Source organism: Drosophila simulans, chromosome 3R, assembly GCF_016746395.2.
Source record: "Drosophila simulans strain w501 chromosome 3R, Prin_Dsim_3.1, whole genome shotgun sequence".
Classification (NCBI taxonomy): domain Eukaryota; kingdom Metazoa; phylum Arthropoda; class Insecta; order Diptera; family Drosophilidae; genus Drosophila; species Drosophila simulans.
The window spans coordinates 18,102,877-18,128,212 of record NC_052523.2 but is presented as its reverse complement, the minus strand read 5'-3'; the positions used below and the strand labels follow the sequence as shown (position 1 = coordinate 18,128,212).

Sequence of the window (25,336 nt, the reverse complement as noted above, 5' to 3'; positions counted from 1 at the left end):
CGTATACGCAATATTTGCTTTCAATTGCAGCTGGTTGGCCAATGGCGAAAAAAGAGGCTCAAAAAAGGAAAAAATACGTGGAAAACCTCATTGCAAATGGGCATCAAATTAGCCATCATCAATCGATGTTGCAAGGGGTGGTGGGGCACCGCATCGCACAGATATTTATTTTAGAATATATATTCATCGACATATCGAGTACTACGTCGAGTGCCTTCCGCCTGACTTTCAGCTGGAGTCCTATTTGATTTAGTTTTCCATTCGGCCGGATTGATGCGTTAGTTGCGAAACTTATTCGTGCGTTCATTTTGTGCGCAAAAGGCCTTTGAAGGACCTCAATCGGTTTGGAATCTGACGGTGGTCAGGGGTTATTATCCACTTGCAAACTGCAGGCTTATGGAATTTGAAGGATGTATAATGAATTATTTTAATAGCAACGGATTTTATTGAGCTTTTTAAGCATCATTAAGCTGATCAACAGACAAACGATTGCATAATTTTATTAAGTGGAGCCAACAAAAGATGGATTATTGCATTTGTATCTTAGAATTCCATTTTAATGGTACTTTTTATATTTTGCAAATATTTTATTAGGTTTCTGAAAATTCCATAAGAAATAAATTGAAAAATATTGAATAAGATGCTGTAACTTAGCTGGCAGATGCTTGTTTTGAAAACGCAACAACACTTCTCGCCACATATCCTGCATAATTAGCACCCTTTGCAACGCTCGAAAAAGAAAAACAATTCAAGCTCTAATTGTGCAAGCCATTTACACGCCGAAAGTTAATTTCGCATAAGCTGAAATGGCTCACCATCCCATGTCCCCTACGCTGGCCCTCACATTTGGTTCACATTTTGCGACCTACAACAACAGAAAGCTTGTTAACAATGAAAACAACTTGGCCAGCACACACACACACACACCATCGCACACACTCCAGCAGGGCGAAATACTGTATGGCTTCCTGTGGCAGGCTGTCAGGCATTGAGGCAGGCTGAGGCAAGCAGTCCACAGTGCGCGGCAGCAGCAACATCGGCAACAACAAAAGCAACCGCCGCACACTGAGAGAAAATATACCGAAGATTAATAATTGGGAATTCAACAGAATCTAGTGGGTTGAATTATTTAAATTAAACAGAATTAATGCTTATTTATTTTTCGAGCATTAGAAGTTTACCTTCTTTTAAATAAATATAAATTACTTAGTATAGTAAATAAAAAATATTATTTTCTGGCCAATACTAATACTAATAAATGCATGGAAAAGTAATAAATAGTTGGTTAATAGGGCCCAATCTAGCCAAAAGCAAATTTACTACAAATCCACTACGATTTTCTCGCTGTGCAGCTACAGCCATACCTTTGACGCAATGTCAAACACCTGCTGCCAATGTTAACGCCAAACACGAAAAAAACACTCACTCATACAGACGCACACAAGGAAACTAAAAAGCCAAAGAGGAGCGCAGCAACAACAATAAATGCAACAAAAACAATAACAGTACCAGCGGCTGCAACAACAACAATACAAATTGTCCGCCTGTGCGTTTGTTCTTCGGCTGGTTAGGCAACAAATTCTGCGCAAAAAGTGCAATGAACTTTGGCCAAAGCGCTGAATTGGGGGAATCCCGGGGGAGAAAGGGTTAAGGGCGGGGGGGTGGCGGAAAAGTCACAGGCTTAGCCAATGTGTAAATAAATGCCTATATGCGATATGTGTGTGTGTGTGTCGTGAAAGAGAGTGAGTGACAGTGAGAGTGCCGATTGAAGAATGCATTCAATGAGTCCAGCCACAAAAGATATCAAATGCCCAAAATGGCGGCAAAAAAGGATGACGAGAAAAGGAATGGTCTAAACAGAAACATGGCTATAAGAAACGTTTGACCAAAACATTTATTAGATCTATTAGATCCAAATATATAAGGATCTTACAATTTAAACATCATATATTTCAACTCATGTAAAAAGTGCTTAAATTATAAACCAATGCACTAGCAAACAATTTTCAACTTTCTTCTTTTTTTCTGAACTTCTTATACCAAGTTAAATGGACTGAAAACTCTGGAAGGTAGTGAACCTACTTTACTTAGATCTTTACTGCAGTTTTTTTTTTTAACATGCTCTAAAAACAATGTCAAAGGGGATTAATTCCCAATTCATCAAGTTTCGGAGCCAAAGGAACTTACATCAAAAAAAAAGAAATGCAAATAAAGAGAGTGCAAAGTAAAAACGCAAACCAAGGGGCCCAGCGGAACCGAAATGGCCAAAAGACGGACACCGGCCGAGTGGACGCTGAAAACAAAGTCAACTTGAAATGCGCCGCCAGTTGACGTTGTTGGTGTCTCCTACCCTTGGAAGCGCCTACTCCAAAACCTAAGCCTAAGCCACTCCACACTCAACCATGCCACATCAGTCCATGGCACACCATGCCACACCATGCCACACCATGCCACACCATGCCATACCATACCATACCGTGCCACTTGGATCTGCTCGAGTCGACTCCATGGTCGCTGTCAGTTTTCGTCGGCGGAGCCAAGTAACCAGCCGAAAGCAGATGATGAAGCCCTCAAAGTCAGTTACAATAGCAGCAACAACCGACGACCAACTACCAACAACCAGCAACAAGGCGACATCGGTTTAGGCCTTTGAAAGCACTACACCATGGACATGGCCGCCGAGATATGTGACTACAGTCGGCATCGACTAATGTGGACTTGTAAATCGAGCATAATTTTATTATTTTTATTATTTATACCTTAAACTATTAGTCATAACACTCATCTCTTAATGGATACCCCCTTGCACCTAGTGGCAATGTGACCTATCGAGGTCCCACTGTCGATATCCAGGCCAGGCCAAAGCAGGCGACACATGTGCACATATTTTTCTTGCTGGATCTCTTATTTTTTTGCCGGCTGCACTCTTTCCTTTATTTTTGTTTTTCCCATGCAGTTAAAGCGCAAATGTTCTCAAATTACCCATATGCAAAATGAGTGCGGATGAAGGGACGGGGGAGAGTAGGGAAGTCGGGAGCAGAGGCAGAAGATTGGTCTACTGGTTCCGACCCGGCTTCGTTTGCCATTTCGGTTGCGCCTCATATTTCGTCTATGAAAGCTTTGGGCCTCCGCCACTCCGGTCTTCTGACTTCGCCTCAAGACGCCACCAATCCGAGCCAGGCCTCCTGCTGCTGCCCCTTTCCCATTCCCAGCAGATTTTGTGGTAAGTTGGCGTTGACTTGTGCATCTTCGTCGGTGACAATTGAAAGGCAGCGGAATCAAAGCAGAGCAGAAGCCATCAAGGCGTACGATTTCATACAACGGAAAAGGGCTTATTTGGCTACAAGAACTAGCTGAAAAAACGCATTTTTTGGCAATAGGACTAGCTGTCTATCTGAAAAATCATTTGGGGGGGGGGGGTACTTGTATAAACCATACTGATGAATAAGTATCTAGATATACTCAATGTTTTCCTTGCTGAGTAACATGAAAGTGCCTCACGATTGATATGGGTTCGAGATTTGATATGTCTATAAAGTACTCAAGAACGGATGGGTTCATTGCACGTTTATCGATATCTAGGGGAATTGCAGCACTGAGCCGCTGTTTGTTGTTTTACGTTTACGACGATTGCTGTTTATTTTGTGCCCTACGCGGGTCGTCCGGCCCCCCAAAATCCCCTTAACCCCCTCCAGCGCTTAACCCACACTTGCCAAACATGCGACACATGGTAAAGGCTGCCCAAACGTCGCGTCGTTTCCTCAGTGCCATAAAGTGCTCACTTATTGCTTTTTATGCGCTTTTGATATGTGCATCTGTGTGTGTGAGTGCGAATGCATTTGCCATTGCACTTTTCGTCACAGTTTTCGTCAGTCAGTCAAGTCAGCTTGTCAACCAGCCGTACACATTCAGAGTTCGTCTTTTGTGCGTTCTCATAAATGCCATACTCATACTACCCATGTGCGAGGGAGACAGCAACAGGCGGTGAAGAAAGAGGCGGACACATGGGCGCAGAAAGAGAGGGAGTGAGGGTGCTTAGCTCGCCGCAACTTCATTTCGTGAATGCACAATGGGCGACTGACTGCCTAACTAACCTACGACAACCGAATATTCGCCATTCCATTTGGCCAAGTTCAATGAACCGAACCTTTGGTTGAATAAACTTCCCACACACACACATATACAGACAAACACACTGACACGCACACACACACACACACACACACACGCATCGCGAATCGGTGACGCGTCGAAGCGCACAAAAAGAATAAACAGCATAAAAAACAAAACAGAAACAAAAGCCAAAAACAACCAAAACAGCGGAGATGGAATGTCTTTTAGTAGGGATGGTCAGCGCATACTTATCAACTAATTATCAAGATCTGGAAAACAAACATTTCTCTAATATCTTGGAAATTGAAATCATGTGTTCCGAAAGTGTAACAGCATAGAAAACTTATATTTCGTTGCATACTTCCAAACACCTCTATAAGTGTTTTTTTGCTTACCCTAATTAAAACAGGTTTACTCTTAAAAGTAGACTATGGTTAAGAGATTGAAGAATATTTTATATAATAATAAGTCGTTATTTATTACCGCGAAGATATGGTTTCCTCTCATTTTCATGAGTATTACTCGGAGTATAAGGCACAATCAATGGGTAGCAAATAACGTGCATCATAAACCCACATTTATGTTGATAATAAATAGCACATTTGGGCAAATGGAATACCCCTAGTGCCTTCACATTTGGGGGCGCGATGTTTGCTACTTAAATGATATGCCATCGCAGTATTGGTGTGTGCAAATTGATTGTGCAGCTGTGTGGGTCTGGCTCGCCAACTTCTTCACACTCAACGCAGACACACACAAACACACACACACTGACTCAGACACATTCTGGTGTTTATGGAATGGCTGATTTCCCCTCTCACATTATTTTTATATTTTTTTGCCATTTTGACTCTTCCAATTTGTCTAATTTTCAATGACGTCGCCGTCGTCATCGACGCTCCGTCGATGCAATGAAGTAAAAACAAATTAGTTGAACTCCGCACGCTGATGGGGAATATGTGCATGGGTCACAGATACAGATACAGATACGAAATACTGCGGAAGATACTCGGATCCGGAATACATATGCTGCAAGTGATATGGTGGCAGCCAGCGCGCAAATCGAATTTACCAGCTGCTGGCGAAATAATTCAATAATTCGCGCTGGCTAAGCCCCGGATCCCGATCCAGATCCAGAACCCCAACCGAAAAACCCCATCCACAGCCAGATGCAAAACCCAGAACCGCAATGCTCTTTTACCATCCTCTTCCGCATATATGTATGTACTCCTCACTAAGCTGTGAAGACACAAATGAAATTTAATTTCAGCTTGCAGTTTGATGGGGCAAATGGAGCAAGAACCCAACTAACCCGTAGCCAACCAACGAAAATAACTGCAAGATATATTAATAAAGCAAAAATTCATATATGAAATTTTAATATGCAAACGAGCAAAAAGCAGAGGGTAAAGCTTACGGAAAAAAAATAAAAATGTAGGGAAGACCAGCAGAAAAATACCCATAGAGATGAAGTTGCCAGAGTTGGAGAAGGAAACGGAGAATCGCAAAGTATCGAAGCATGTAAATCGAATGGTTGGCTTGGGTTCGGGGAAGTAAGCCGAAAGACAGACGGAAAATCGAAAAAAAAAAAAATGAAAATAGACAAGACAGCCATGTGGACGTCGGTTTTTGGCCAGACATTGGAAAAAATTGTGCATATTATCGTAAGGAGGAGAGTGAGATTAAAAATGGGAATAGATTCGCATACGAGACCGAAGACAGCGTCGAGTGCCAAAGTTGTGGAGTGGCAAAGTTGAAATGCACAAGTCGCAAGTTCTAAGTATATTCAGTCTTGCTCCTAAACTTTTCAACTCGACTTGGAGGATGCAACTTAAACATAATGCCGTAATCTCCATTCATGCTGTTTCAATGGAATCATTTGATTTGAGCTCACGCGAAAATAGAGCACTGAGATTACGTATACGCAGTGTGCATTCGAATGGCATGCATTCGGCGGCATGCAACAAGCCAAAAATACAACCGTTGCGAAGTGTGCCTGCCTGATGCCACACTTTCGCCAACAATGTCAATGCCACCACCAGCATCGCCACCAGCATCACCACCAGCATCACCACCACGACCACCGCCGCCACTCCATCGCCATCGCCATCGCCACCGCCGGAGGATGCAGTGCCACACAATCCGAGTCCAACTCCATTGCCCGGCATCGCCCCAATGCCACAGATATAAGTGCACAAGAAGAAAAGATTCGAATGGCATATTTCAATAAAAGAAATGTATATTTTAATCAATGGTGAATTTGAACTCTAATTTGTCCCTAGATCAAACAAATTATCCATTTCTACTCATTAAAATGTGGCTAAGAAGTACTTGCCCACTTATTTTCCCCAGTGTATCGCCAAATAGGCAACAGGCAGCTGGTGGCACGCGGCCAGACCAGGGAAATGCAGTCTGGCAGGCGGCACGTTTCGTTTCGTTTCGTTACCATGCTGATGCTGATGCTGCTGCTGCTGATGCCAAAAATAACGACCGAGAGAGAAGAGGCAGATGCCGCGCCAGACGCGATGGGGCAGGCCAAGACAGCTTGGTCATGGCCATGGCCACGAATGGACGCCGTTTTGGGTCTGTTTGGCCCAAAAAGTGCAGGAAAAATGGTGGAGTGCGGGCAGCCGGCAGTGAAGGTCGCCAACTGGCAACACAGAATTTCATTAGACCGGCAGACGCAGTGCAATGCAAATGGCCAACAGCCAGCGGACGGAGGACAGAGAGCAGAGGATGCGCTAGGCCAGAAAACAAGCATCGAAAGCGAAAGCTCCATGGATTTCGGGCGGGACTCTGCGGGTCCCTTTGAAGCGCCACTTGCTGCACCATCCAGCGTAATCATGTAATCGGGTCTATCATTGCTGGTTATGTAAGTGGCTCTAACTGCAATTAGGGAGTGCCTGCCATGAACGGGACAATCAACTTGTCAGCGCAAATTACGGCGACAAATTAGACAGCTGTCATGGTATTTTCAGGAGGAGTGAGTGCCAAAACATGGAGTTTTCACTCCTGGCCGGCGGGTCAAGGGTTGATAGTTAAATGTCATTAATTGCAGTGACTATCTGGGAAATTCCGTTGCCATGCTGGTTGGCTTCTACATACAATATTATTCTCTTGCTGTTGTGCGTAATGGAATTAAACCCATAATCGTGAAAAAATTTTCGAGATTAGACTTTTGCGTTATTGCGGTTTAAGGGAAAACTCATAAAACAGCATGTTTTCCTTCCAAGAAAAAGCTCAAATCTTCTCCCAGAGAAATATATTTCCAAATAACAAGATTGATTCAGGACATTTATAAGAATTGACTCAGTAATATTATGTGGTAAGAGTTTCTATTAATATGAATAAAATCGATGTTCTATCTGTCAATAGCTCTGCCTTACCATTTACTCTATCCAAACGACCTTTTCCTTGCATCGCCGTCTCAAGAACAATTCTGCTTCTTATTTCCAAAAGTGCAAACGTCAACTTTCGGATCTGTCAACTGCAGCTACTTATTCGTCCGAGACGAAGGCTACTTAACCCTACGAGCACAACTGTACCCCAAAAAGAACAAAGCCAGCTAAATGAAGGGCATAGAAAAATGAAGCAAAGTACACACAAAAAAATGGCAAAAATGGAGAAAAATGTGAGAAAAAAAAATATAATGGTGAAAAACGAAATATACACATTCATACGCTAAAAAGTTTGCCCACTCGACGACAGACGTCAGTGGCGAAAGAGACGGGGATAGCGGGCGTGAAAGAGAGCGAGAATGCAACTTGGGCACACGTAGTAGACATTTGTGGAAAGGTTTCGGAGGAGCTTCATGGTGGTACACAAAAAAATGGGGAGACCCGGGGATCCGATGCGATGCAAAGTGATGTGATGTACATGGGAGCATAGAGCATGTAGACAACTGGCAACAATAACGGCATTTTCGATGCACAGAGGCGACGTTGACGAAAAGGACGCCCAGGAAAAGTGGGCGCTTGGAGGGGGTATGGGTTTTCCAGTTTTTTTTTTTTTTGGTGGAAAGGTTGGGAAGTTTTGCTCGTCGACGACGAGTTGCCAACAGCCACTTGACACTTCCGTCGTCACATGAATGGAGCCGTAAAAATGCGACGCTTCTGCATTCGTTTCATTTTCGTACTCCCTTTTTTTTAGATTTTTACGTTTTTTCGGGGGGAGCGGCACTTTTATATTTGGTTAGAAAGTACAAAAAAAAAAAAAAAACAAGTGCAGAAATGAAGCAAATACATTCATGCATAATTTTTATGGCACTTTGAGTGATAGGGGAGGAGCCGGTGCGCCCGACATCCATTTGGGATGCCAAAACGTTTTGGGAACACGCTCTCCAACACGACTTCCTTTTCCCTGTGTGGCATGCCTCTCAACATTTTGTGTTTTTTGGCGCATTCAGTTAAATGGGTAGCTCCAAAGGGAGTTGGCTCTGGCAAATCCAAGGCGAGTCATTAACGCAGCAACAAAGTGATGATTAGTTGGGGGTGGCGCCGCGTTCTGGCCCCATTGCGGTTCAATGTACGCCCAAAAGCAAATAAGCGGTGGGCACACACAGATAGTCAACACGAACATGTGTTGGCCTGGCCAAAACAGCCTAGCGAAGATACGTAGGTCAGGAAATGGGAGTGGGAATGGGAATTGGCCAGCGATGATGTATTCGCGCACTGCTCACAAAAATGGCCTATGCGAGTACAGTGGATACACATTAAAGCGATTAAAATGAAATACAATCACGGTGTTTCGCAGTTAAATTATAAAATTATAATTTTATCAGCTCTAAGGAGCCTAATTTTTTAATCCATTTTGTCTATATTATAATTTTTGTTTTTAGCAGATATATTAGTCTAATTAATTTCGAAAATAGAATAATTTAGTTGACACTAAGCCGCTTTCGTGCGTTCCCTGCGGTTTTATCGAGGCGGGTGTTGATGGTTCGGCTTCTGGACTTGGACATGGATCTGACTGCGAATCGGCTACTGGTGGCCACTACTTGCTCAGCGTTGCATGCGGAGTGGCACGCACTTGGAGGAGGGATCTCCCCCTGGACAGAGGGCAAACATAAACACTCCCCAAACCGAAGGTGCAGACAACTTTCAGGCCAAAGAGGAGTGTTCTTGGGCACTTTTTGTTCCTGTTGTTTTTTTATTCGTTTTTGGTTATGATTGACTGAGTTCTGTTGAAACTTTGGCGTCTGCTGGCACGCATGAATTACAATTTTCGAGTAACGAAAAGAGAGCCCCTTTGGAAATGGGGGGGCTTACAATTAGCACTTTTTCGTACTTGCTGCTTGGAGTGGTTCCAGTTGCCCTGATAAGCTGCAGACAGCAATTGCCTTGAGCAAGGCGCTTGAACTCCCCGGGCGATCCTGCCATCTCTTTCTGGACTCATCTGACCCTCTCTCTCTATCTCTCTTAGTCACCGTGCGGTGGCAATTTCTAGCAGCAAATAGTTTTGCGACCTAAAAGTGACAAGCCTCCCCACTTTATTGCTTATTTTGTACCGGTTGTTTTCTTTTTTCGATGATAACAATATTTGCCAAGTTAAAAAAGGAAAAATAAGCAATGAAGTGTAAGCCCCAAAAGCAAAGCCTGTTTACGCACCACATGTGTGCGTGTCGCCAGAACTGCACTGAACTGCCACCCAGTGCATTATAAGATAAACATTTGTTTTTACTTTTTCATTTGGCAAATAACATAAAAGCGTTGAACTCGATCGCGGACCATAAAGCGGAAAATTCGCCTATAGGATCGGGAACGGTAGATATTGACTATAACAAGAAAAAAGAACAAATTTTAAAAAACATACTTCAATTTAGTATAAATATATCTACATATACGGCTGTGTAATCAGCTAAAAAACCCAATCTCAGAAGCGTACAATTTTCATAAAAGTTCCTCTTTAAGAAGTCATGAGCAATCGAAATGAACATTTCCCAGTCGAATCGATTGAACTGTTATCGTAACGAATATAGCCTGTATACGACGCATGAAATTCCTATCAAACCTTCGCAAGTAACGCACTTCCACGAAATCGAAATAATCGCGTCGAGTTAAAGTTAAAACAAAGAAAAAAATTCCAACGTCAGTCGTTCCTGCGTTCGGCCAATCAGTCGGTCAGTCCGTCAGTCAGTCAGTCAGTCAATCAGTCGGTCAGTCAATCAGTCATTTAGTCAGGCGAACGGCTCAAGTGCTGAAAAGTTTATTGCACTGCGAGCGTCGTACATTTTGCTATGGCAAATATTGTTTAATACCATTTTTAAAAATAAAATTTACTGATTAAATGTGCAGCGACGACAACGACAAAGTCGACGAACGTTGGCACAATGGCGGTCCTACACCAAGACGAAATTATTTGAGCACTCTTGTTTTGATGGGGCAATAAACGTACTGGAGCTATATAGCTTCTATAGTAATAAACGGGAACAGAGTTCAGATCCGAGACTATATTTCGGCGCCTATGTCTATCGGAAACGGAATATTGAACGTCAGCATCAGCTCTATCATTAGCACGAGCAGGAGTGAGGTTTGAATGGTGTCCCTTAATAGCATCATCTGATTTTCCCGGTCATCGCCCTTGTTCCATACCAGATACTCATTATCCAATGCGTCCTGCAGCGAACAGTCCATGTATCCGTATGGATACATTATTTGCAGGGTGATGCGCCATATTAAAACAAAGAATGTACTGGGACTGGGAATGAGGAAGTTTCTTACAGGACAACGGCTCTGATCCTGCATACTTCTTAACTTACGCCATCCTCAAGGGCAATCCGCTCATCCAGCCTGTCTTTGGTATTTTAATTGTATTCAAATAGTGGATGAAACGCTAATTCCAATGCCTACTTATCTACATAAGTTCGTAATATATGCAATAGAATGAATATATACTATATACATATGTATACTAGATAAGCGTCAAGTAAAATGTGTGAAAATACATTTTACATGACCCTCGCGCCAAAAAGAAGGCAATCAAATTGGTTTCACATGTAAATTGGTTTGTGTCCAAGATGCGTTCAATTTAGTAGATTTAACTATAGTGAAGTCAGTCTCTTTAAAACGAACAAATGTGTCTTCAATCCAACGATACCTTCAATTGGAGCAGCGTTGACCATGGCCCACAGAGAACCTCATCCGCAGTAGGGTTCATCTTGATACCTTCCAGGGCCTGAAAGGCATCCACATAGCACAGGTTTTGGAGCTGCCTGCCAAGTTGACCGTGCTTGCACCAACCACTGACCCATAGCCGCCCGCACCGGCGGATCAGCAGAGTGTGACGAGATCCAGCGAACACCCTCAGCGGTTCACAATCATCGTTGCTCTCCCCGCCTTGGGAGCAGTCACATTCGGGCAGATCTTGCAACTGGGGCAGCGGATATACAGTGGGCTCTTTGAGGACGCCACCGGGTTTCATCACACGCATTCCCAGCTGACCGCTGCAGTTGAGGCCCCAGGTGTAGAGGTCTCCGAAGGCGGATATGGCAGCACTGTGCCAACCACCGGCAGCAATTCGCGTTATCTGCAAGACACTTGAATGTGTGACAGACAAGATAAGTGGACAAGTCAAATATATATACCTTGATCCCCGCCAGCGCCTCCAGCAATTGAGGCGTCTCCTCCACTCTCAGCACCGCCAGTCCCAACTGTCCGCGGCTGTTAATTATGACATAAAAGTGCAGAAATTGTCAGGTATTAGGATAAGAAACTAACAACCAACGCATTTATCACAACCCTTACTTACAGTCCATTTCCCCAGGTGAACACGTCACCATTGGCATTGAGGAGCACGGCATGTTCATGGCCACATTGGACCTGCTTCACCCGAAACTGGCGCTCGGAAAACTGATGCAGGCAGCTGGGAATGCTGTAGACACAGTTTTCCGAGCTGATCGCTACGTTTATGTGCGATCCACATGCGATATGCTCTATGATCGGCGACGAAGGCGCCTTGGCAGCCCCAAAGATCGAGCGCTTTGTACCCGAATTGGATCTGGGAGCAGCTTCTAGTCTAACAGCCACCAGTTCCGCCTGCAGTTTGGGTTGCACCCTGTAAAGCTGACCGCTTTGGAGTAGCACAAGGCAGTGGGAATCGGTGGCGGCAAGGGCCCTTATGTCCCCCGTTGCCTCCAGAGTCACGCACTCATTTGGGCCATCATCCAAGAGCCCACGCAGGCACAACTTCCGGCCAAAAGCGAGAGCCGCATACCGCCAGCCGATCGAAATCGTGCACTGGTTCTGAGTCGAGACTGGCGCATTTATTTCTGTAATAAAGGCAGGACTGAATTAGTACACATACATACGGTGGAAGCCCCCTAAAAAGATTAGGTCTATGTTATAAGTTTATCAATTTCATTGCTATGTATGTATATAAATATGCAATCAGGCAAAAAATTCAATTGCCTCATTATCAACAACACAAGAAATCTTAAAATTTCATCTAGTTTAAATCGGATTCAGTTTTATAAGTTATCGTGATATATTCAAAAATTAATTGGTTAAAATTATAAAAACCATAACGGCTGCATGCATGCCAGTGAGTTCTTTAGCGAGTGTCTACTGTAGCAACTAAGTGATCGGCGGCTTTTGTTGCCGGTTACAAACCGCTGAAGCCGGCTGCGCAGTCGACGTCGCCGCTTACACATTCATGCTGGCCAAATGCGTTGAAGCCCGTAAATAGCAGCGGCATCTTCTTCCCGTTCCCGTTCCAATTCGAATACCACTCGACCCGCACCCCCACCACTTCCCCCCCTATCAATCCTTTGCAGCGGTTGCTCGGCGACCGTTGGCGCTGTTGTTGTTGCTGTTGGAATTTGTTGGAGCGTTGAGCGAATTTGTTTTCAGTAGTTGTGCAGCGACGAGCCAGTGATGTTGTGTTTGGTGGTTGAAGTTGATCCAATTCTCGAGTTTTCCGACTTTTCCTGAGTTGACCACCAGAAGACACCGTCCTTGAGCGGCCAGAGCGGATTGCCGAATCGGGGGGATACAGATACGGATATAGTGGTCGGAGATCGCACCGCCTCCTGGCTGTTATTCCCGCGTTAATTATACGATGGTAGGTTATCTCCCGGTTCCGTAACACCTAATTAAATGCCTTGTTGTTCCGTAATTGCTCGATTTGTTTTCATTTTGCGATCGTCGCCATGGAAACCCGCCTCAAAAACTATACAACACTTTTTTGTTAGAGCAGAACTTTTTTCAGCACTGCTTCGAAAGTTTTCGGCGCGCAATTATCGGTATTCAAAAAAACAAATTTGGTGGTTCGGACAACAAAGAAACAGAAATCAGCTTTTTGTAGCCTTGTTAAATTAAAGACATCGATTCACAACAATGAGAAAAAGTGTTCATGACAAATTTTTACATATAATACCCAATACAACCAATAAACGTTTTATTTTCATTCAACCTTACTTTTGTTTCTTTTGGCGAGCCCTTATCTCAATTCAAACAATATGTTTGTATAGTTCACCAGTTGATAAGCTTTTTGCATTCTATCACTAAGGGCACGTTTAATTGCAAGTGTTTTTTACAACTTTACATGGTTTATATTGATAACATGTGTGTTTACAAGCATATGTTGTATTTATAAAAACACATATGTACCATATATTTATTAACAATTTTAATAAACTACCAAATGTAGATTGTTATTCCAAATTTCAAAGATATAACAGAGGATACTACCGAATCTAGACTTATACTGGTCATCAGGTGCTGGAAAAACACACCCTCAAAAAACTAAATAGAATTTACTCCTTGCCAAAAAAACACACTTAATAGCTTTCATATTATAGGGTCTGCTATCGCTGTTGCGTAAACTGAGACCCAATCCGGAAAAGGAGGCTCGCATCCTGCTCCTGGGATTGGATAATGCGGGCAAGACCACGATACTGAAGCAGCTGGCATCGGAGGACATAACCACGGTGCGTATAAAGGCGGCGAACTTCTTCCGTTTTCCCCATAAAATACGGAGTGAAATCCCGCAGGTAACGCCCACGGCAGGATTTAACATCAAGTCCGTGGCAGCCGATGGTTTCAAACTGAATGTATGGGATATCGGTGGTCAATGGAAGATACGTCCATATTGGAAGAACTACTTTGCGAATACTGATGTCCTGGTAGGATTGTTATAGATCTAAACTCCATTCAGTTAGCTAATAGCTTGGATTATTTCAGATCTATGTAATTGACTGTACGGATCGGACTCGCCTGCCCGAGGCGGGTAGTGAACTATTCGAAATGCTCATGGACAATCGGTTGAAGCAAGTTCCCGTACTGATTTTCGCTAACAAACAGGATATGCCGGATGCCATGAGTGCCGCCGAGGTGGCCGAGAAGATGAGCTTGGTGCAACTGCAGGGACGAACCTGGGAGATCAAGGCCTGTACCGCTGTGGATGGCACTGGACTCAAGGAGGGAATGGACTGGGTCTGCAAGAACATGAAGAAGTAATCCAAATTATTTTAATCGTCGCCTGTTAAGTTGTCCCTAAGAACTAAATATACGTACCTACATTTCAACTCATCAAAAGTATCACAAGCTCTTATTCTTGGATAAATCTTCCTTTTGCTATATGTATCTTTAATCAGCTGAATATTTAGTTGAGAAGGCTGTGGTAGTTAATTCATTTATTTTTACCTGAAATCTAAACTGAAGAGTCACATCAAATTTCGATCCCCATGTGTTTTTACGGACCTGTTTCGTTCATAAAAAAGATCCTGCCCGCAGGCTCTCAGAAATCCTGTCTGCTCATTTTAGGATTAGACAATGCGGGAAAATCCACGTTGACAGACCGCCTGGCGGAAATTTTGAATGGAGATGTAAGGCCATATATGTGATGGTTCTATATCCATTTGATAATGTTAGCATAAACTATTTGCAGTCCAAGGAATCTAACAACGAAGTCAGTGAATGGAGCTTCACTCTAAATAATTCCAGAGTGCAGTTGTGGGATATAAACGGAGAACTGAAGAATCGCCAGATCTGGCCAAAGTATTATAAGAAAGTGAAGGTTTTGGTGAGAGGAGTTTCATCTATAACTTATAGACTCGACTACAATCCCTGAACCGTAGATTTTTGTACTGGATAGCACGGATGCAGTGCGGCTAAGCGAGGCGCGATGTGTTTTATGCGATGTTCTGATGCACCAGGAACTGGATAATGTTCCTTTGCTGATCGTGTCCAACAAGAAGGACGTCTCGGGATCCCTGTCCATGTCCACAGTTATCGATTTGATGGGCCTGTATCGCCTAACTGGTCGAGATTGGACTTTTGAGGAATGTTCCATGCGAACAGGATCTGGTGTTCAGGTATATGTTGAGCTATATATTCGGAATCTATTAATTTAACTTTTATAATCTGGGTAGGATATCGTAAATTGGATTAACGAAAAGATCAACAATAAAAGGAAGTGATTTATCACATTTTTATATTTGCAAAAATCTGCCAATCTATCAACTAATATATAAAATATATATTTAATCTAATTTAGCAACAATAGTTTGTTACACTTGTATTATAGGAATTATTTTCCTCAAATAATGATTCATTTAGTTTGCTGATCGGCAAACCCTCTTTTAATTAATACATTAATTCAGCTATTTGCTAATCAGTGATTTTTGACATTGACCTCTGTCAATAATTGAAAAACTCGTGGCTGAGTAGCAACATTGTGAGGACAAAGCCCTTCTGCATTATCAGTTATTAGTTGTTGCTGCTTTTGGGCCTATAAAAGGGTTAGTTGTAGAATTGATTGGCACAGTTTAACAGCGGTCGTTGCAATGAACTCAACTCTGGTGATTCTACTTCTTTCGACCCTGGCTTTGGTCCAGGCGAGGAATATTCGTTGGTCTGAGGAGGACAACTCGTCCCAAGATCCAAGTGTAAGCCATTCTCATCCGCACTCCGTCAACTGGCCCTGTGATGTGGGTCACTTCCCAGAGGCCTTCGTTCTAATGCACAAGGTGGATAAGCGACTAGAACGAATTGACAACGAGAGTACCAAGAAGCGGATCGAGAACTACGCCGTCAATCAGTTGAGGCAGTGCATCTTGGATGGCCAGATGGACGAGCACTGCGTCCGGCGTTCGATTGGATTCACCATGTCATTCATTCATCACCAAATGAGCCAGGCGTATGCAGTGTAAGCTCACGACTTGGTGATCAGTTGATATAATTTAAGGACATTCCTTTTTTGCAAAATGAGTTTTATTAATCAAATTCTCTCAACCAACTAATTGCTTACAAATTATCAAAATAAATTAAGCTTAAATAATAATTAATTTAAATTCAACTTTGACTTATGTGCTTGGATTCCCATTCGTTTCGCGTGAAGCTTGAGGAGCAAGTTTGTGGCACTTTTCCTGCTCGGCCATCTGGCGCTCCTTTTCCATTTTGGCGAACTTGCTGCCCATATAGAGCTGCTCCTTGAATCGATTCTTTCGCCGCTCATCCATACTGTATCGTCGTAGCATATCCCGTCTGTCCACTATCGACATACAGATGTCCTGGCAATCCCGTGATGGCTGGCAGAAGCTCCATGAGCCGAAAATGGTGTCCACACAGCCGCAGGTGCGACAATAGCCAACAAAGTGGCCGATCAGATTGGAATTCGCCTTGCGGAAGGATAGAGAAAGTGGCCCGCCCAGGAGCATCATAGTTTGTCCCGAGAAATACCAATCGGTGAGATTATCCAGGAGATCGTGGGCCCTCGGCGGCACTGTCTCCTGCACACTAATGTTTAGTTTAATGCCTTGGAAATTGGGAGTTTTCAATTCGGTCGCATCCTTTAACTGCGTCTTGTTCATCTTGACGCACTGTCGTCTCGTCCTGCGATAGGCACGACCTTTGTGTTGGCTACAGGTGGGCTTGTCCGCTTCTTCGCCATCTGATTTTGTTGGCGGGCTCTTTATGTTTATGCGAATGCCAAGGACCTGAGATTCCCAGGATCCGTTTAGATCGCAGGGGGCACCTGCAGTTTTAAACTTTATATACATGAATCTTAGCTCTACCACCTATTCTTACCATCGGCTGGATCCACGAAGCAGCAGGGCAGCTTCCTCTCCTCCTCCTCTTCCGACGATTGATTGGACTTGCTTGCCTGAATGCTCTCCAATCGTTCCAGGATCTTGTCTAGAACCGGGGAAATTTTAAACTGGTCCTCTGGCTGTTGATGCGGCGACTGTGATGGTGGACTTGGGACTTGGCACATGATCTCGGATCCCTTTCGGGAGCTACTTCCGATCTGACTTGCTTTTACGCGATATTCATAATTTCAAATAGATTTACAGCGATATGCTCACTGACTTACCTGATGTTATGCGACTGGGTGCATACCTCAATCCACCATCGCCTGTATTTTGACCGGTACCCACAATCCTTTGAGCCACCTCCAAAGGTGATAGGTTCATTTGAGTGGCCATGGTATCAATGACATTACTGCCGCCCAGCTGTGATGGCTGATTGACTAGCACCTCGGGAAACGGTGCTTGCAAAAGGTGGCCAGCAGCTGGATTAGTCATGAGTGTGTTCCTCTTCATAGGTGTCCTGGCTGGGTTTTGTCCCTTCTCCAAAACCTCCTTCCACCAACTTTGCTTTGTTTTCAACGCCTGATTGAGATTTTCGATTTGCTTCTGATACTCATCCACCAAGTTAAAGAATGAAGATTGCTTGATGGCCTTCAGGCCACCTATTATCTGTTGGGGATCCAGTCCTGAGAAAACCGATTGTATTTTTGGCACAGACTCCATCACTTTAGTTTCGATTTTGGAACTAGGATTAGAGCTAGTTACTTTATCGGGCTTCTTTTCGGACACTATAATCTCTTGAACGGGCTTGCTAGATGGCTTATAATGCGGTTTACTCTCTGAAGTGTCCTTAGGTGATTCGTTGAGACCAGGCTTTATCAATGGAATATCATTCCAAACCAGCTGACGATTTTTGGAGTTTGGTAGATAATAGGGCTTAAGGCCGCCGTTCTGATTACTTTCCTTGTTCATTTTAATAAATGTTTGCAAGGCCTTAAGATAGTTATTGCCTTGGCTCGGATTTTCAATCGACGAACAGCTCTTAGTTGTGGGTTTACTCTGTGGTTCCTTACATTTTGGAGTTGTCGCTTTTGGTTTATCACACTGATTGCTAGGAGTTGGTTTTTCAATGGAAACACACATCTTGGTTGTGGCCTTACTTTCTGGTTCGTCACACGCAACAGTAGTCGTTTTTTGTTTATCACAGTGACTTGGAAGTTTGTCCTCACTGTTCATCCGGCGACTAGACTCGCTTTCCGTAGGATAATCCGTTTCACTAATGATATGGGATTCTCTGGGAAATTTGTGATCACTGAATAACTGACAGAAACCCTTTTTATACTCATCGTAAAGTCCACCAGCCTTAATGCTTGATCTCCTGGAGTTTATGTCATCTAACAATCTTTTGAAGGCATTGGCAGCACTTCCGGGCTCCATATTTTCAAAGATCCCGGATATATTGTTTTTCTTTATAGCTCTCAATGAGGCTCTACTATCTGTTACTAGTAGAGCATCCTGCTTGATTTGATTCTGCAAATTGGGTTCCATTTCTTCGTTTATCTTATCGGCCAATTCCTTGACCAAATCGCTTTTCTGAAGCCGCTCAATCACATCCATTAAATCTGTTAATGCACTTATTTTCACAGACCCCGAGGAGCTTAGAGGTTTCGGCGGAGCAGACTTGGAGGTCAAACTTGGTGTTGGCTTTTGCCAGACTTTCAATACCTCTTGGTATATGCGATTGAGCTCGGAAATTCGACGTTCTCCAGGATCCTTGATCTTTTCTGGTTTTTTTACTCGTAGCATATTTTCGGGGACATCCAGTTTTAGCAAAATCATACTTCCCACCAATGGGCTTTTATCTTCTACTCGTTCTTTAGTTTCGTCTATAGCCTCAACACTTTGATTTTCTCTATTCCGATGTGGAAGACGAGCTAAACAGTTCCTCGATTCCAAGGGCCGATCATCGGTGGCATCGAATTTGATATTGGAAAATTCTGTGGAATCTTTCTCTTTAGCCATTAGCTTTTCTTTCGTTTTGGTCTTTTTGGGTAATGAAGTGAGATCCCTTTGCGGTGGTACTGGATCTTTTGATTCCATCTTTGCCTCGACCTCGACCTTGGCATCTTCGGGTCCCTCCCCTTTTATTCGCTCCCGATAGGCATCAAATAGTCTATTGTAATGCTTCGGGTCCAAGTCGTCCTTCTTTCTCAGCCAAGACGAGGCTTCCTTATGCGACACACTAAGCTTCTGATCCTTTGCCTCAGTGCAACTGATTGGAATCAGATTGGGTATAGCCAGTATGCAAAAAATATGAAGCAGATGTCTGGACATCTCATGTTTCGTTTGCAAATCTGTAATATATCATAAAAGCTGTTTTTTTTTTACTTGGTATGATTGTACAAAATTGGTGACGTTATTCCAAAAAGTGTATAGATGACTTGACGCCATCTGTGCTAAGTAATCAAGGTCTTATTACACTATTCACTATTTTCATATTTATTGCCACAGAAATTTTGATCATAATACAAAGGTCTTCGATTTTCCTATACCACCTTATTGCCGTCCGTCACTGTTGAATTGCCCAAAGGAGGATTCATCCTGGGAGACCATATCACTTTGTGCGAATTCCTGCTCCTGATCATTCATTTGCATATAGGGATAAAAGATGTTCCTGTGTGTCTTGTAAGACTCTTTAATCACCTGGGGCGATGTCCATCGCAGCAGGGAGTGAGGAGTGCCCAACTTATCACTGGTGCCGGTCATGTGGCCCGCTCCAAAAGGCTGCTGACCCACCATCAATCCAGTGGACTTGTCATTCACATTTAAGTTGCCCACATTGACTCTGAAGGCATCGTATGCTTCCTCGATGAAGTTCTGATCCTGGGCAAACACCGAACCTGTTAATCCATGATTAATCTGGGCCACCTTATCCATAGTCTCCTTGAGCTTATGATCTGGATAGACATAGACACCGAGGATGGGTGCCAGCAGCTCTTCCCGACATATGATATTGTCCAGATCCTTGACCAGCACCACCGTTGGATCTACGTAATAGCCACGTTGCTTGTCGCAGCTTCCTCCAACGAGTACCTGACAACTGGGACTCTGGTCGATGTACCTTAGCCACATGTAGATGCGATCGTAGGCCCGTCGGTTGATCACCGCCGAGCAGAAGCTATCGCAGTATGTGGCATCTTGTCGCACGACCAGAGATGCAGTGATCCCAAGAAGAGGTTCTCGTATGTGATTCTTCCACAGGGATTCCGGAACGTACAACATCGAGCAGGAGGAGCACTTCTGACCGGCGTACTCAAAGGCAGCTCTTATCGTACAGGCCACCGCCGTTTCCGGTTCCGCCGAGGAGTGCACGAAGTGGAAATTCTTGCCGCCTCCCTCGCCCACCAAACGGGGATAGTTCTGGTAGAAGTTGATATTCTGGGCCACCAGTTGCCAGAGCACCTTGAGCACCGTTGAGGTACCAGTGAAGTTAATCCCCGCCAATTTCGGATGTTGCGTTACTACGGATGCAAACGTTGTCTCCTCGGCGGGCACAAAGTTCACCACACCATCGGGCACTCCAGCTTCCCGCAGGGCCTTGAAAACAAAATAGTTGGACAGAATGGCCGAGTCGGAGGGCTTCCAGAGCACCGAGTTGCCCATCAAGGCGGGCGTATAGGCCAGATTGGCGGCGATACCCGTAAAGTTAAACGGACTGATGGCAGCCACAAATCCTGCAAATAAAAAGTTATAAGTGGATAAAAAGTCATATGGATTGTATATGGACCCACCTGAAAGTCCTCTTAACCGCATGGAATTCCTGCATTTTTGTTGGGTGTCTCCTCTAATGGGTTCATAGTTGGCCAGCTCACGCAGGAAGACGGGATTAATGCGCATAAAGTCCACCAGCTCGGCCACATCCATCTCTGCCTGTCGCAGCGTTTTCCCCTGGCCCAACATCGTGGCCGCAATGATGTTATAGCGGTATCTTCCGGCAATCAGCATCGCTGCCCGCTCCCAAATATCAATCCGATCACTAAGCCTGACCTTGTCCCACTTCACCTGCGCCTCCACGCTCTTATCGATGGCCATTTGGATGAGCACGCGGTGGGCATGGCCGTAATGAGCAATGGGCTGTTGGATATCGTAGGGCAGAACCTGTTGGAAGTCCTCCTTGGCCTGGAACTCCTGTCCGTTAATAACGATGGGAACGTGCTCTACCCTATTGAGGACGCCCAGCAGGGCGGTTTCCAGTTCGGTGCGTTCCTTTGAGCCCTCGTCATACTGAAGCAGCTTCTCGTTGGCCACCATCTCATCCAGCGTAAAGTGCTCAGATAGCTCGGGTCTCTTGCTGGTACTTCTAACAGGCACGAGGCTTAAATAAGATTAAAAGTTGGAGAATATGTTTTCAAAAAATAATTTCAAATTACGCGCAATTATCGAACTATCGCTACTGCTATCGATGTGATAACTATGTGTCATTATCGATTGCAGAACAGCTGTTGATTCGATAAGAGGGCAAAAATAATAACAAAACCCATGAAAACCAATTGTTATTATTTTGTGATGCAATAGTAGCAATATTTGGATACAAAATGCAGCTTACCCGCCTTTTACTGAAGCCTCGAGCCTCGGAAGTACTGACCGCATATTTGAAACAATGCCATGAGCCACCTTGGACATCATATTTCGTGAAGGTAGGACTGCCCTATTTCCACCCGAGTATTTTCACCAGATCTAATGAGGAATATGCTCCAAGTCTAGTTCCACGATGTGGCCAACGATCAGAGGGGAATGTCTCACTTTAATTGGACCCTGGAAAACGGAACCAACTATCACATTCTGCGCACCGCCTGTTATCCCTATATGAAGTACCACTGTAGCAAGAGGGAGGTGCAGGATCTTTGGTTGGAGGACAAGTTCTTTCGCTTCCTTAAGGTGATCAATTTGGGTAAGTCTAGTAAACGGAATATGCTACATAGGGGTGTGGTAGCTCGAAAAAGGTGTATGCCCTGTCATGAATCAAAAAATTCATATGGGTAAGTCCTTTTACGAGTTTAAGCAAACTCCGTAAAGGCCGCATTTATATCTTTAAAATCTACACAGGCTTACCAATGCTCTTCTATGGACTGGCTGCCATCCGTCTAATTAGTCACACCGAGATCGTTCATGTCAGCGAGACGGTAAAAGTTCCCATATACTTTTTATATCCTGAGGACAAGGGCTCAAGCTTTTGATTTGATTTCCTAAACAGCAAAATGTGAAATGTGGATAAGAGCCTTCTTATCTAAATATATGCATATTCAGTTAAAGTAAATAGAAGAGAACACTGGAAACATCTCATCCATATATGTATTTGTCTTTTTGAGATAACTACACCTTGCATTACTTAGTGTGTCTACTTGACTTAGTGTTATTTTAAAGCTATTAATTGAAGCCAATTATTTAAAGTTATTCAAAATCACATCTGACTATTTCTTGGCAATGGCCAGACACTTAAACAACAACCCAGAACAACACACACTTTCAACAAAGACTGGGAGACATCTTATGTTTTACAATCGGTCGGATGATTTTCACAAGTCTCATCATAGTTATCCAGGAGCAGCGCCTTCACAGAGGCCTCAAACTGGGTCAGTGAGCACGGTGCATCGCAATTGGGAATGGTCAGCTCCTTGGGGAATTTGTCTTCGCTGTTGTAGTAGTAAACCAACTGCAACCAAACACCCAAACTGGTAAGAATCCCACAGTTAATAGTAACACCTTATTACCAACCTTCACTTCAAAGTCTCCATCACTGAAAGACTTGCTGTGATGAAGCTCGAATGCCAGTGCCGATGCATATTCCGGAAGCTTGGTAGTCTGGTCAAGTATGCCCAAGGAATTCATCACGTTAACCAAAGTCACATCATGACCGGAGTACAGGAATATTTTGCGATCGGGATTGAGGTTCCTCTTGCGCTTATTCTGCATTTTGTTGAGTATATCCGTAAGGAAGGCTCCACCCTTAATCCGCTTCATTAGATTTGTTTCGGTGAAAAGCATATAGCTACGTTCAGCCAGTGGCCTAATCTCCTCGGGGTATATATTCTCAGTCCAATCGGGCAGCACCAGATTAGCCTCCTCTTCGGTTTTGAGTGTGCCATAAAGTAGCTCCACATCCAGTACATTTGAAATGTTCTAAAGGATAATATGCAGTCAGAAGTGAAAAAGATAAATATATCGTATGGTAATAAAGGAATTAACAACCCATATGGGTGCAACTCTCTCCCACCTTGCCTGTGTTCTTGGTTAGCAATTTGTACAGCTCCAGGTTGTCCTCGTTCAGTTTCTGGAGTTCAGGAGGCGGAGACTTGTAAAGCTTCTGCAGAATGTGGTCGTACTTCAGACACGGTTTCTTTTGGGCCAATAGCTAATAAAGATAGATCATAGTACTATGATGATGATGACTTGCACTTGCCTAATGGATATATACGATTGCACTCACGATATCTTCATTGCGAGATAGCGTATTGACGGCCACCGGCTGCCAGGGAATGGGCAGCACATTCTTGTTCTCCAGCGGCGGCATCATGCCGGCCAAGACGCTCTGGGCGCTCATCTAAAAGATAACACACGGCCAACTGATTAGGGCACCCCCATCTCGGACAGATAGCAAATGGTTATAGAGGGTTTCTTATCGGAACGATTGACGCACCACACAGCGCTCCGCCGCCGAGCTGAGCACATTCACCTGCTGCTGGGTGTACAGGCTGTTCGGGGGCAGCAGACGGTAGTAGCGCATGCGCAGATTCCTTCCCAGGTTGTACGCCTGCAGGCTGCCTTTCTGTCGAGGGGGATTAATAAATTTGTAAAATATCAAGAACTATTTTAAAATATTTTAAATAGTAATGTACTTATTAAGTGCTTAGCATTACAGTTTTAGATATCACCAACTTGCACCTATACTTCACATTCATTGATACAAAATGATCATAAAATTAAAAACAAATTGGAGTTCTATATGAAATGAAACCTACTGATTTACATTATAGACTTTAATTATTTACTCGACCACCGTTGAATAAATACTTTTTAAAGTGTAAAAATTCGTACGATAAAATGTGTTAATTGGAAAATAAATAAGCATAAACGAGAGCCCTATAGCTTAGTTTCTCGACTATCAGATACCCGTTTCTCAGCTAGTGCAAGCGAGAAATTGGCAAATAGTATTATAAAACCAAAAAATAATTTGTTTGCTTTATTTTAATTTGTTTGTTGTGGGCGTGACAGTTTATATCATCCCGATTGCAATTTGCTGTTTTATCACTTATACGTTTTGAGTTAAGTGAAACAGTTTAAGGATTTTAGGGAATACTAACCGGCGTGAGGGCTCCCATCCCGCCCTGCCAGTCGTGGGCTGCGTGCGGATCCAGCGGATAGAAGCCACTCGGATTCTTGGCCCCATGTCGGAACAGCTGGTGGGGATTGGATTGGATTGATAAACACAGTGCTCACTCAGATCGCGTTGTTTACAACATTATGCCAGAGGCGGCGGCAGCTTACTATGGATATCATGCGTAGATTCCGCAAACCCTGCTCGTCGTTGCTGTCGCCGAACACAAAGTATGCCATCATGACGAAACAGAGGGCACTTCCCAGGGCGATCACCGATATTTTGGTGCCGCGTCGCGATTTGCAGTCCATTTTTAGGGAGGTGGTGCGGTGGGGGCTCTATGCTCCTGCTGCAGTTGATCGAGAAAATATATTTCAGATTTGCAGCCTAAAAATAGTTTTTTGTTTATTTTATAGCGAGTGTTTTCGATTTCGCTGCCCCGTCGACGAAACAAATAATAAATAAATACAAGTCACGTCCGATGGCAACAAAAGCCGTATAACAACTGAGCGGCTGTCGATGGAAGGCTGCCTCACAGCCAGAAAGAGAGGGGGCGCTAAGAAGCGAGAGAGAAGGCTATAGAAAACAGAAAGAGGCAGCTAGAGACAATCGGAGAGCCTGGGAGACAAGTTTTCCATGTGATTTTGGCATTGCGCGAGAGTGAAGTCTTTGAACATGTGCGAATAATTAAATTAGTCGCTCATTGGCAGTACCAATTGGGTCTCGACTAGGTGCTACTGTGTACTATACGGTGGTCTATCAATTTGCACTTATGTGAAAAACATTATTGTTCAAGTTATTTGTCTTTCAACTTGTAACAG

The 25,336-nt window shown here is 43.8% G+C and overlaps 9 protein-coding genes and 1 long non-coding RNA gene across 21 annotated transcripts; 4 read left to right on the top strand and 6 right to left on the bottom strand.

Annotated features, from left to right (window-relative positions):
• Positions 1–10,301: 10,301 nt before the first annotated feature.
• LOC6729029 lies at positions 10,302–11,029 on the bottom strand. Its single transcript, XM_016177235.3, has 2 exons — positions 10,871–11,029; positions 10,302–10,809 (listed from the first exon to the last, which is right to left on the bottom strand). The coding sequence occupies exons 1-2, from the start codon at positions 10,894–10,896 to the stop codon at positions 10,560–10,562; spliced, it is 276 nt and encodes a 91-aa protein (XP_016035691.1). The 5' UTR covers positions 10,897–11,029; the 3' UTR covers positions 10,302–10,559.
• Positions 11,030–11,095: 66 nt separating this feature from the next.
• LOC6729028 (RCC1 domain-containing protein 1) lies at positions 11,096–12,855 on the bottom strand. 2 transcript variants are annotated; one of them, XM_002104313.4, is made up of 4 exons: positions 12,720–12,855; positions 11,860–12,379; positions 11,696–11,771; positions 11,096–11,637 (listed from the first exon to the last, which is right to left on the bottom strand). In XM_002104313.4, exons 1-4 carry the CDS (start codon positions 12,802–12,804, stop codon positions 11,194–11,196), a joined length of 1,125 nt encoding a protein of 374 aa, XP_002104349.1. In that variant the 5' UTR covers positions 12,805–12,855; the 3' UTR covers positions 11,096–11,193. The 2 variants fall into 2 exon arrangements, with proteins under 2 accessions (XP_002104349.1, XP_016035689.1); XM_016177233.2 differs by lacking the exon at positions 11,096–11,637 and having other exon boundaries at positions 11,856–12,379.
• Positions 12,856–12,872: 17 nt separating this feature from the next.
• Positions 12,873–14,648, top strand: LOC6729027 (ADP-ribosylation factor-like protein 3). The gene is made up of 4 exons (XM_002104312.4): positions 12,873–13,170; positions 13,910–14,038; positions 14,102–14,233; positions 14,292–14,648. The coding sequence occupies exons 1-4, from the start codon at positions 13,168–13,170 to the stop codon at positions 14,565–14,567; spliced, it is 540 nt and encodes a 179-aa protein (XP_002104348.1). The 5' UTR covers positions 12,873–13,167; the 3' UTR covers positions 14,568–14,648.
• LOC27208516 lies at positions 14,408–14,952 on the bottom strand. Of its 6 annotated transcripts, none has more exons than XR_006541881.1 (4): positions 14,811–14,920; positions 14,754–14,760; positions 14,625–14,704; positions 14,408–14,545 (listed from the first exon to the last, which is right to left on the bottom strand). It is a non-coding gene; the product is annotated as an uncharacterized LOC27208516 (long non-coding RNA). The 6 variants fall into 6 exon arrangements; XR_006541880.1 differs by having other exon boundaries at positions 14,625–14,694; positions 14,811–14,909; XR_006541878.1 differs by having other exon boundaries at positions 14,625–14,760; positions 14,811–14,952.
• Positions 14,795–15,601, top strand: LOC6729026 (ADP-ribosylation factor-like protein 3). Of its 2 annotated transcripts, none has more exons than XM_002104311.4 (4): positions 14,795–14,935; positions 14,998–15,132; positions 15,188–15,424; positions 15,482–15,601. In XM_002104311.4, exons 1-4 carry the CDS (start codon positions 14,795–14,797, stop codon positions 15,527–15,529), a joined length of 561 nt encoding a protein of 186 aa, XP_002104347.1. In that variant the 3' UTR covers positions 15,530–15,601. The 2 variants fall into 2 exon arrangements, with proteins under 2 accessions (XP_002104347.1, XP_039151818.1); XM_039295884.2 differs by having other exon boundaries at positions 14,982–15,132.
• A 262-nt stretch (positions 15,602–15,863) lies between these two features.
• On the top strand, positions 15,864–16,407 carry LOC6729025. Its single transcript, XM_002104310.4, has one exon. The coding sequence runs from the start codon at positions 15,896–15,898 to the stop codon at positions 16,259–16,261; it is 366 nt and encodes a 121-aa protein (XP_002104346.1). The 5' UTR covers positions 15,864–15,895; the 3' UTR covers positions 16,262–16,407.
• A 7-nt stretch (positions 16,408–16,414) lies between these two features.
• LOC6729024 lies at positions 16,415–19,603 on the bottom strand. 4 transcript variants are annotated; one of them, XM_002104309.4, is made up of 3 exons: positions 17,425–19,603; positions 17,139–17,366; positions 16,415–17,085 (listed from the first exon to the last, which is right to left on the bottom strand). In XM_002104309.4, exons 1-3 carry the CDS (start codon positions 19,472–19,474, stop codon positions 16,415–16,417), a joined length of 2,949 nt encoding a protein of 982 aa, XP_002104345.2. In that variant the 5' UTR covers positions 19,475–19,603. The 4 variants fall into 4 exon arrangements, 2 of the variants coding, with proteins under 2 accessions (XP_002104345.2, XP_016035687.1); XR_005544339.2 differs by having other exon boundaries at positions 16,944–17,085; positions 17,139–17,362; XM_016177232.3 differs by having other exon boundaries at positions 16,959–17,098.
• A 9-nt stretch (positions 19,604–19,612) lies between these two features.
• On the bottom strand, positions 19,613–21,888 carry LOC6729022 (delta-1-pyrroline-5-carboxylate dehydrogenase, mitochondrial). 2 transcript variants are annotated; one of them, XM_016177228.3, is made up of 3 exons: positions 21,747–21,888; positions 20,932–21,515; positions 19,613–20,874 (listed from the first exon to the last, which is right to left on the bottom strand). In XM_016177228.3, the coding sequence occupies exons 1-3, from the start codon at positions 21,824–21,826 to the stop codon at positions 19,697–19,699; spliced, it is 1,842 nt and encodes a 613-aa protein (XP_016035683.1). In that variant the 5' UTR covers positions 21,827–21,888; the 3' UTR covers positions 19,613–19,696. The 2 variants fall into 2 exon arrangements, with proteins under 2 accessions (XP_016035683.1, XP_016035686.1); XM_016177231.3 differs by having other exon boundaries at positions 20,932–21,500; positions 21,747–21,886.
• A 46-nt stretch (positions 21,889–21,934) lies between these two features.
• Positions 21,935–22,483, top strand: LOC6729021 (uncharacterized protein C15orf61 homolog). Its single transcript, XM_002104306.4, has 2 exons — positions 21,935–22,091; positions 22,247–22,483. The coding sequence occupies exons 1-2, from the start codon at positions 21,935–21,937 to the stop codon at positions 22,375–22,377; spliced, it is 288 nt and encodes a 95-aa protein (XP_002104342.1). The 3' UTR covers positions 22,378–22,483.
• LOC6729020 (venom acid phosphatase Acph-1) lies at positions 22,479–25,030 on the bottom strand. The gene is made up of 7 exons (XM_016177227.3): positions 24,686–25,030; positions 24,502–24,597; positions 23,838–23,966; positions 23,628–23,741; positions 23,415–23,552; positions 22,916–23,320; positions 22,479–22,853 (listed from the first exon to the last, which is right to left on the bottom strand). Exons 1-7 carry the CDS (start codon positions 24,824–24,826, stop codon positions 22,689–22,691), a joined length of 1,188 nt encoding a protein of 395 aa, XP_016035682.1. The 5' UTR covers positions 24,827–25,030; the 3' UTR covers positions 22,479–22,688.
• Positions 25,031–25,336: the final 306 nt, after the last annotated feature.

Bases quoted from the DNA above. Each gene is read 5' to 3' on its own strand.
- LOC6729028 (XM_002104313.4), bottom strand. From the start codon at position 12,804: ATGCCGCTGCTATTTACGGGCTTCAACGCATTTGGCCAGCATGAATGT. The intron at 12,380-12,719 runs GTTTGTAACCGG...CCTTTATTACAG, and splicing joins CTGCGCAGCCGGCTTCAGCG to AAATAAATGCGCCAGTCTCG. The intron at 11,772-11,859 runs GTAAGTAAGGGT...CATAATTAACAG, and splicing joins TTCACCTGGGGAAATGGACT to CCGCGGACAGTTGGGACTGG.
- LOC6729020 (XM_016177227.3), bottom strand. From the start codon at position 24,826: ATGGACTGCAAATCGCGACGCGGCACCAAAATATCGGTGATCGCCCTG. The intron at 24,598-24,685 runs GTAAGCTGCCGC...AATCCCCACCAG, and splicing joins ATCTACGCATGATATCCATA to CTGTTCCGACATGGGGCCAA. The intron at 23,967-24,501 runs GTTAGTATTCCC...CCCCCTCGACAG, and splicing joins GGATGGGAGCCCTCACGCCG to AAAGGCAGCCTGCAGGCGTA.
- LOC6729029 (XM_016177235.3), bottom strand. From the start codon at position 10,896: ATGAGCGGATTGCCCTTGAGGATGGC. The intron at 10,810-10,870 runs GTAAGTTAAGAA...CCTCATTCCCAG, and splicing joins GGATTGCCCTTGAGGATGGC to TCCCAGTACATTCTTTGTTT.
- LOC6729026 (XM_002104311.4), top strand. From the start codon at position 14,795: ATGTGTTTTTACGGACCTGTTTCGTTCATAAAAAAGATCCTGCCCGCA. The intron at 14,936-14,997 runs GTAAGGCCATAT...AACTATTTGCAG, and splicing joins CGGAAATTTTGAATGGAGAT to TCCAAGGAATCTAACAACGA. The intron at 15,425-15,481 runs GTATATGTTGAG...TAATCTGGGTAG, and splicing joins GAACAGGATCTGGTGTTCAG to GATATCGTAAATTGGATTAA.
- LOC6729024 (XM_002104309.4), bottom strand. From the start codon at position 19,474: ATGTCCAGACATCTGCTTCATATTTTTTGCATACTGGCTATACCCAAT. The intron at 17,367-17,424 runs GTAAGTCAGTGA...ATCGCGTAAAAG, and splicing joins ACCCAGTCGCATAACATCAG to CAAGTCAGATCGGAAGTAGC. The intron at 17,086-17,138 runs GTAAGAATAGGT...TTAAAACTGCAG, and splicing joins CTTCGTGGATCCAGCCGATG to GTGCCCCCTGCGATCTAAAC.
- LOC6729025 (XM_002104310.4), top strand. From the start codon at position 15,896: ATGAACTCAACTCTGGTGATTCTACTTCTTTCGACCCTGGCTTTGGTC.
- LOC6729027 (XM_002104312.4), top strand. The intron at 14,039-14,101 runs GTGCGTATAAAG...GAAATCCCGCAG, and splicing joins CATCGGAGGACATAACCACG to GTAACGCCCACGGCAGGATT. The intron at 14,234-14,291 runs GTAGGATTGTTA...GGATTATTTCAG, and splicing joins TTGCGAATACTGATGTCCTG to ATCTATGTAATTGACTGTAC.
- LOC6729021 (XM_002104306.4), top strand. From the start codon at position 21,935: ATGTCTCACTTTAATTGGACCCTGGAAAACGGAACCAACTATCACATT. The intron at 22,092-22,246 runs GTAAGTCTAGTA...AAATCTACACAG, and splicing joins CCTTAAGGTGATCAATTTGG to GCTTACCAATGCTCTTCTAT.
- LOC6729022 (XM_016177228.3), bottom strand. From the start codon at position 21,826: ATGATGTCCAAGGTGGCTCATGGCATTGTTTCAAATATGCGGTCAGTA. The intron at 21,516-21,746 runs GTAAGCTGCATT...ATCTTATTTAAG, and splicing joins GAGGCTTCAGTAAAAGGCGG to CCTCGTGCCTGTTAGAAGTA. The intron at 20,875-20,931 runs GTGGGTCCATAT...TTTTATTTGCAG, and splicing joins GCGGTTAAGAGGACTTTCAG to GATTTGTGGCTGCCATCAGT.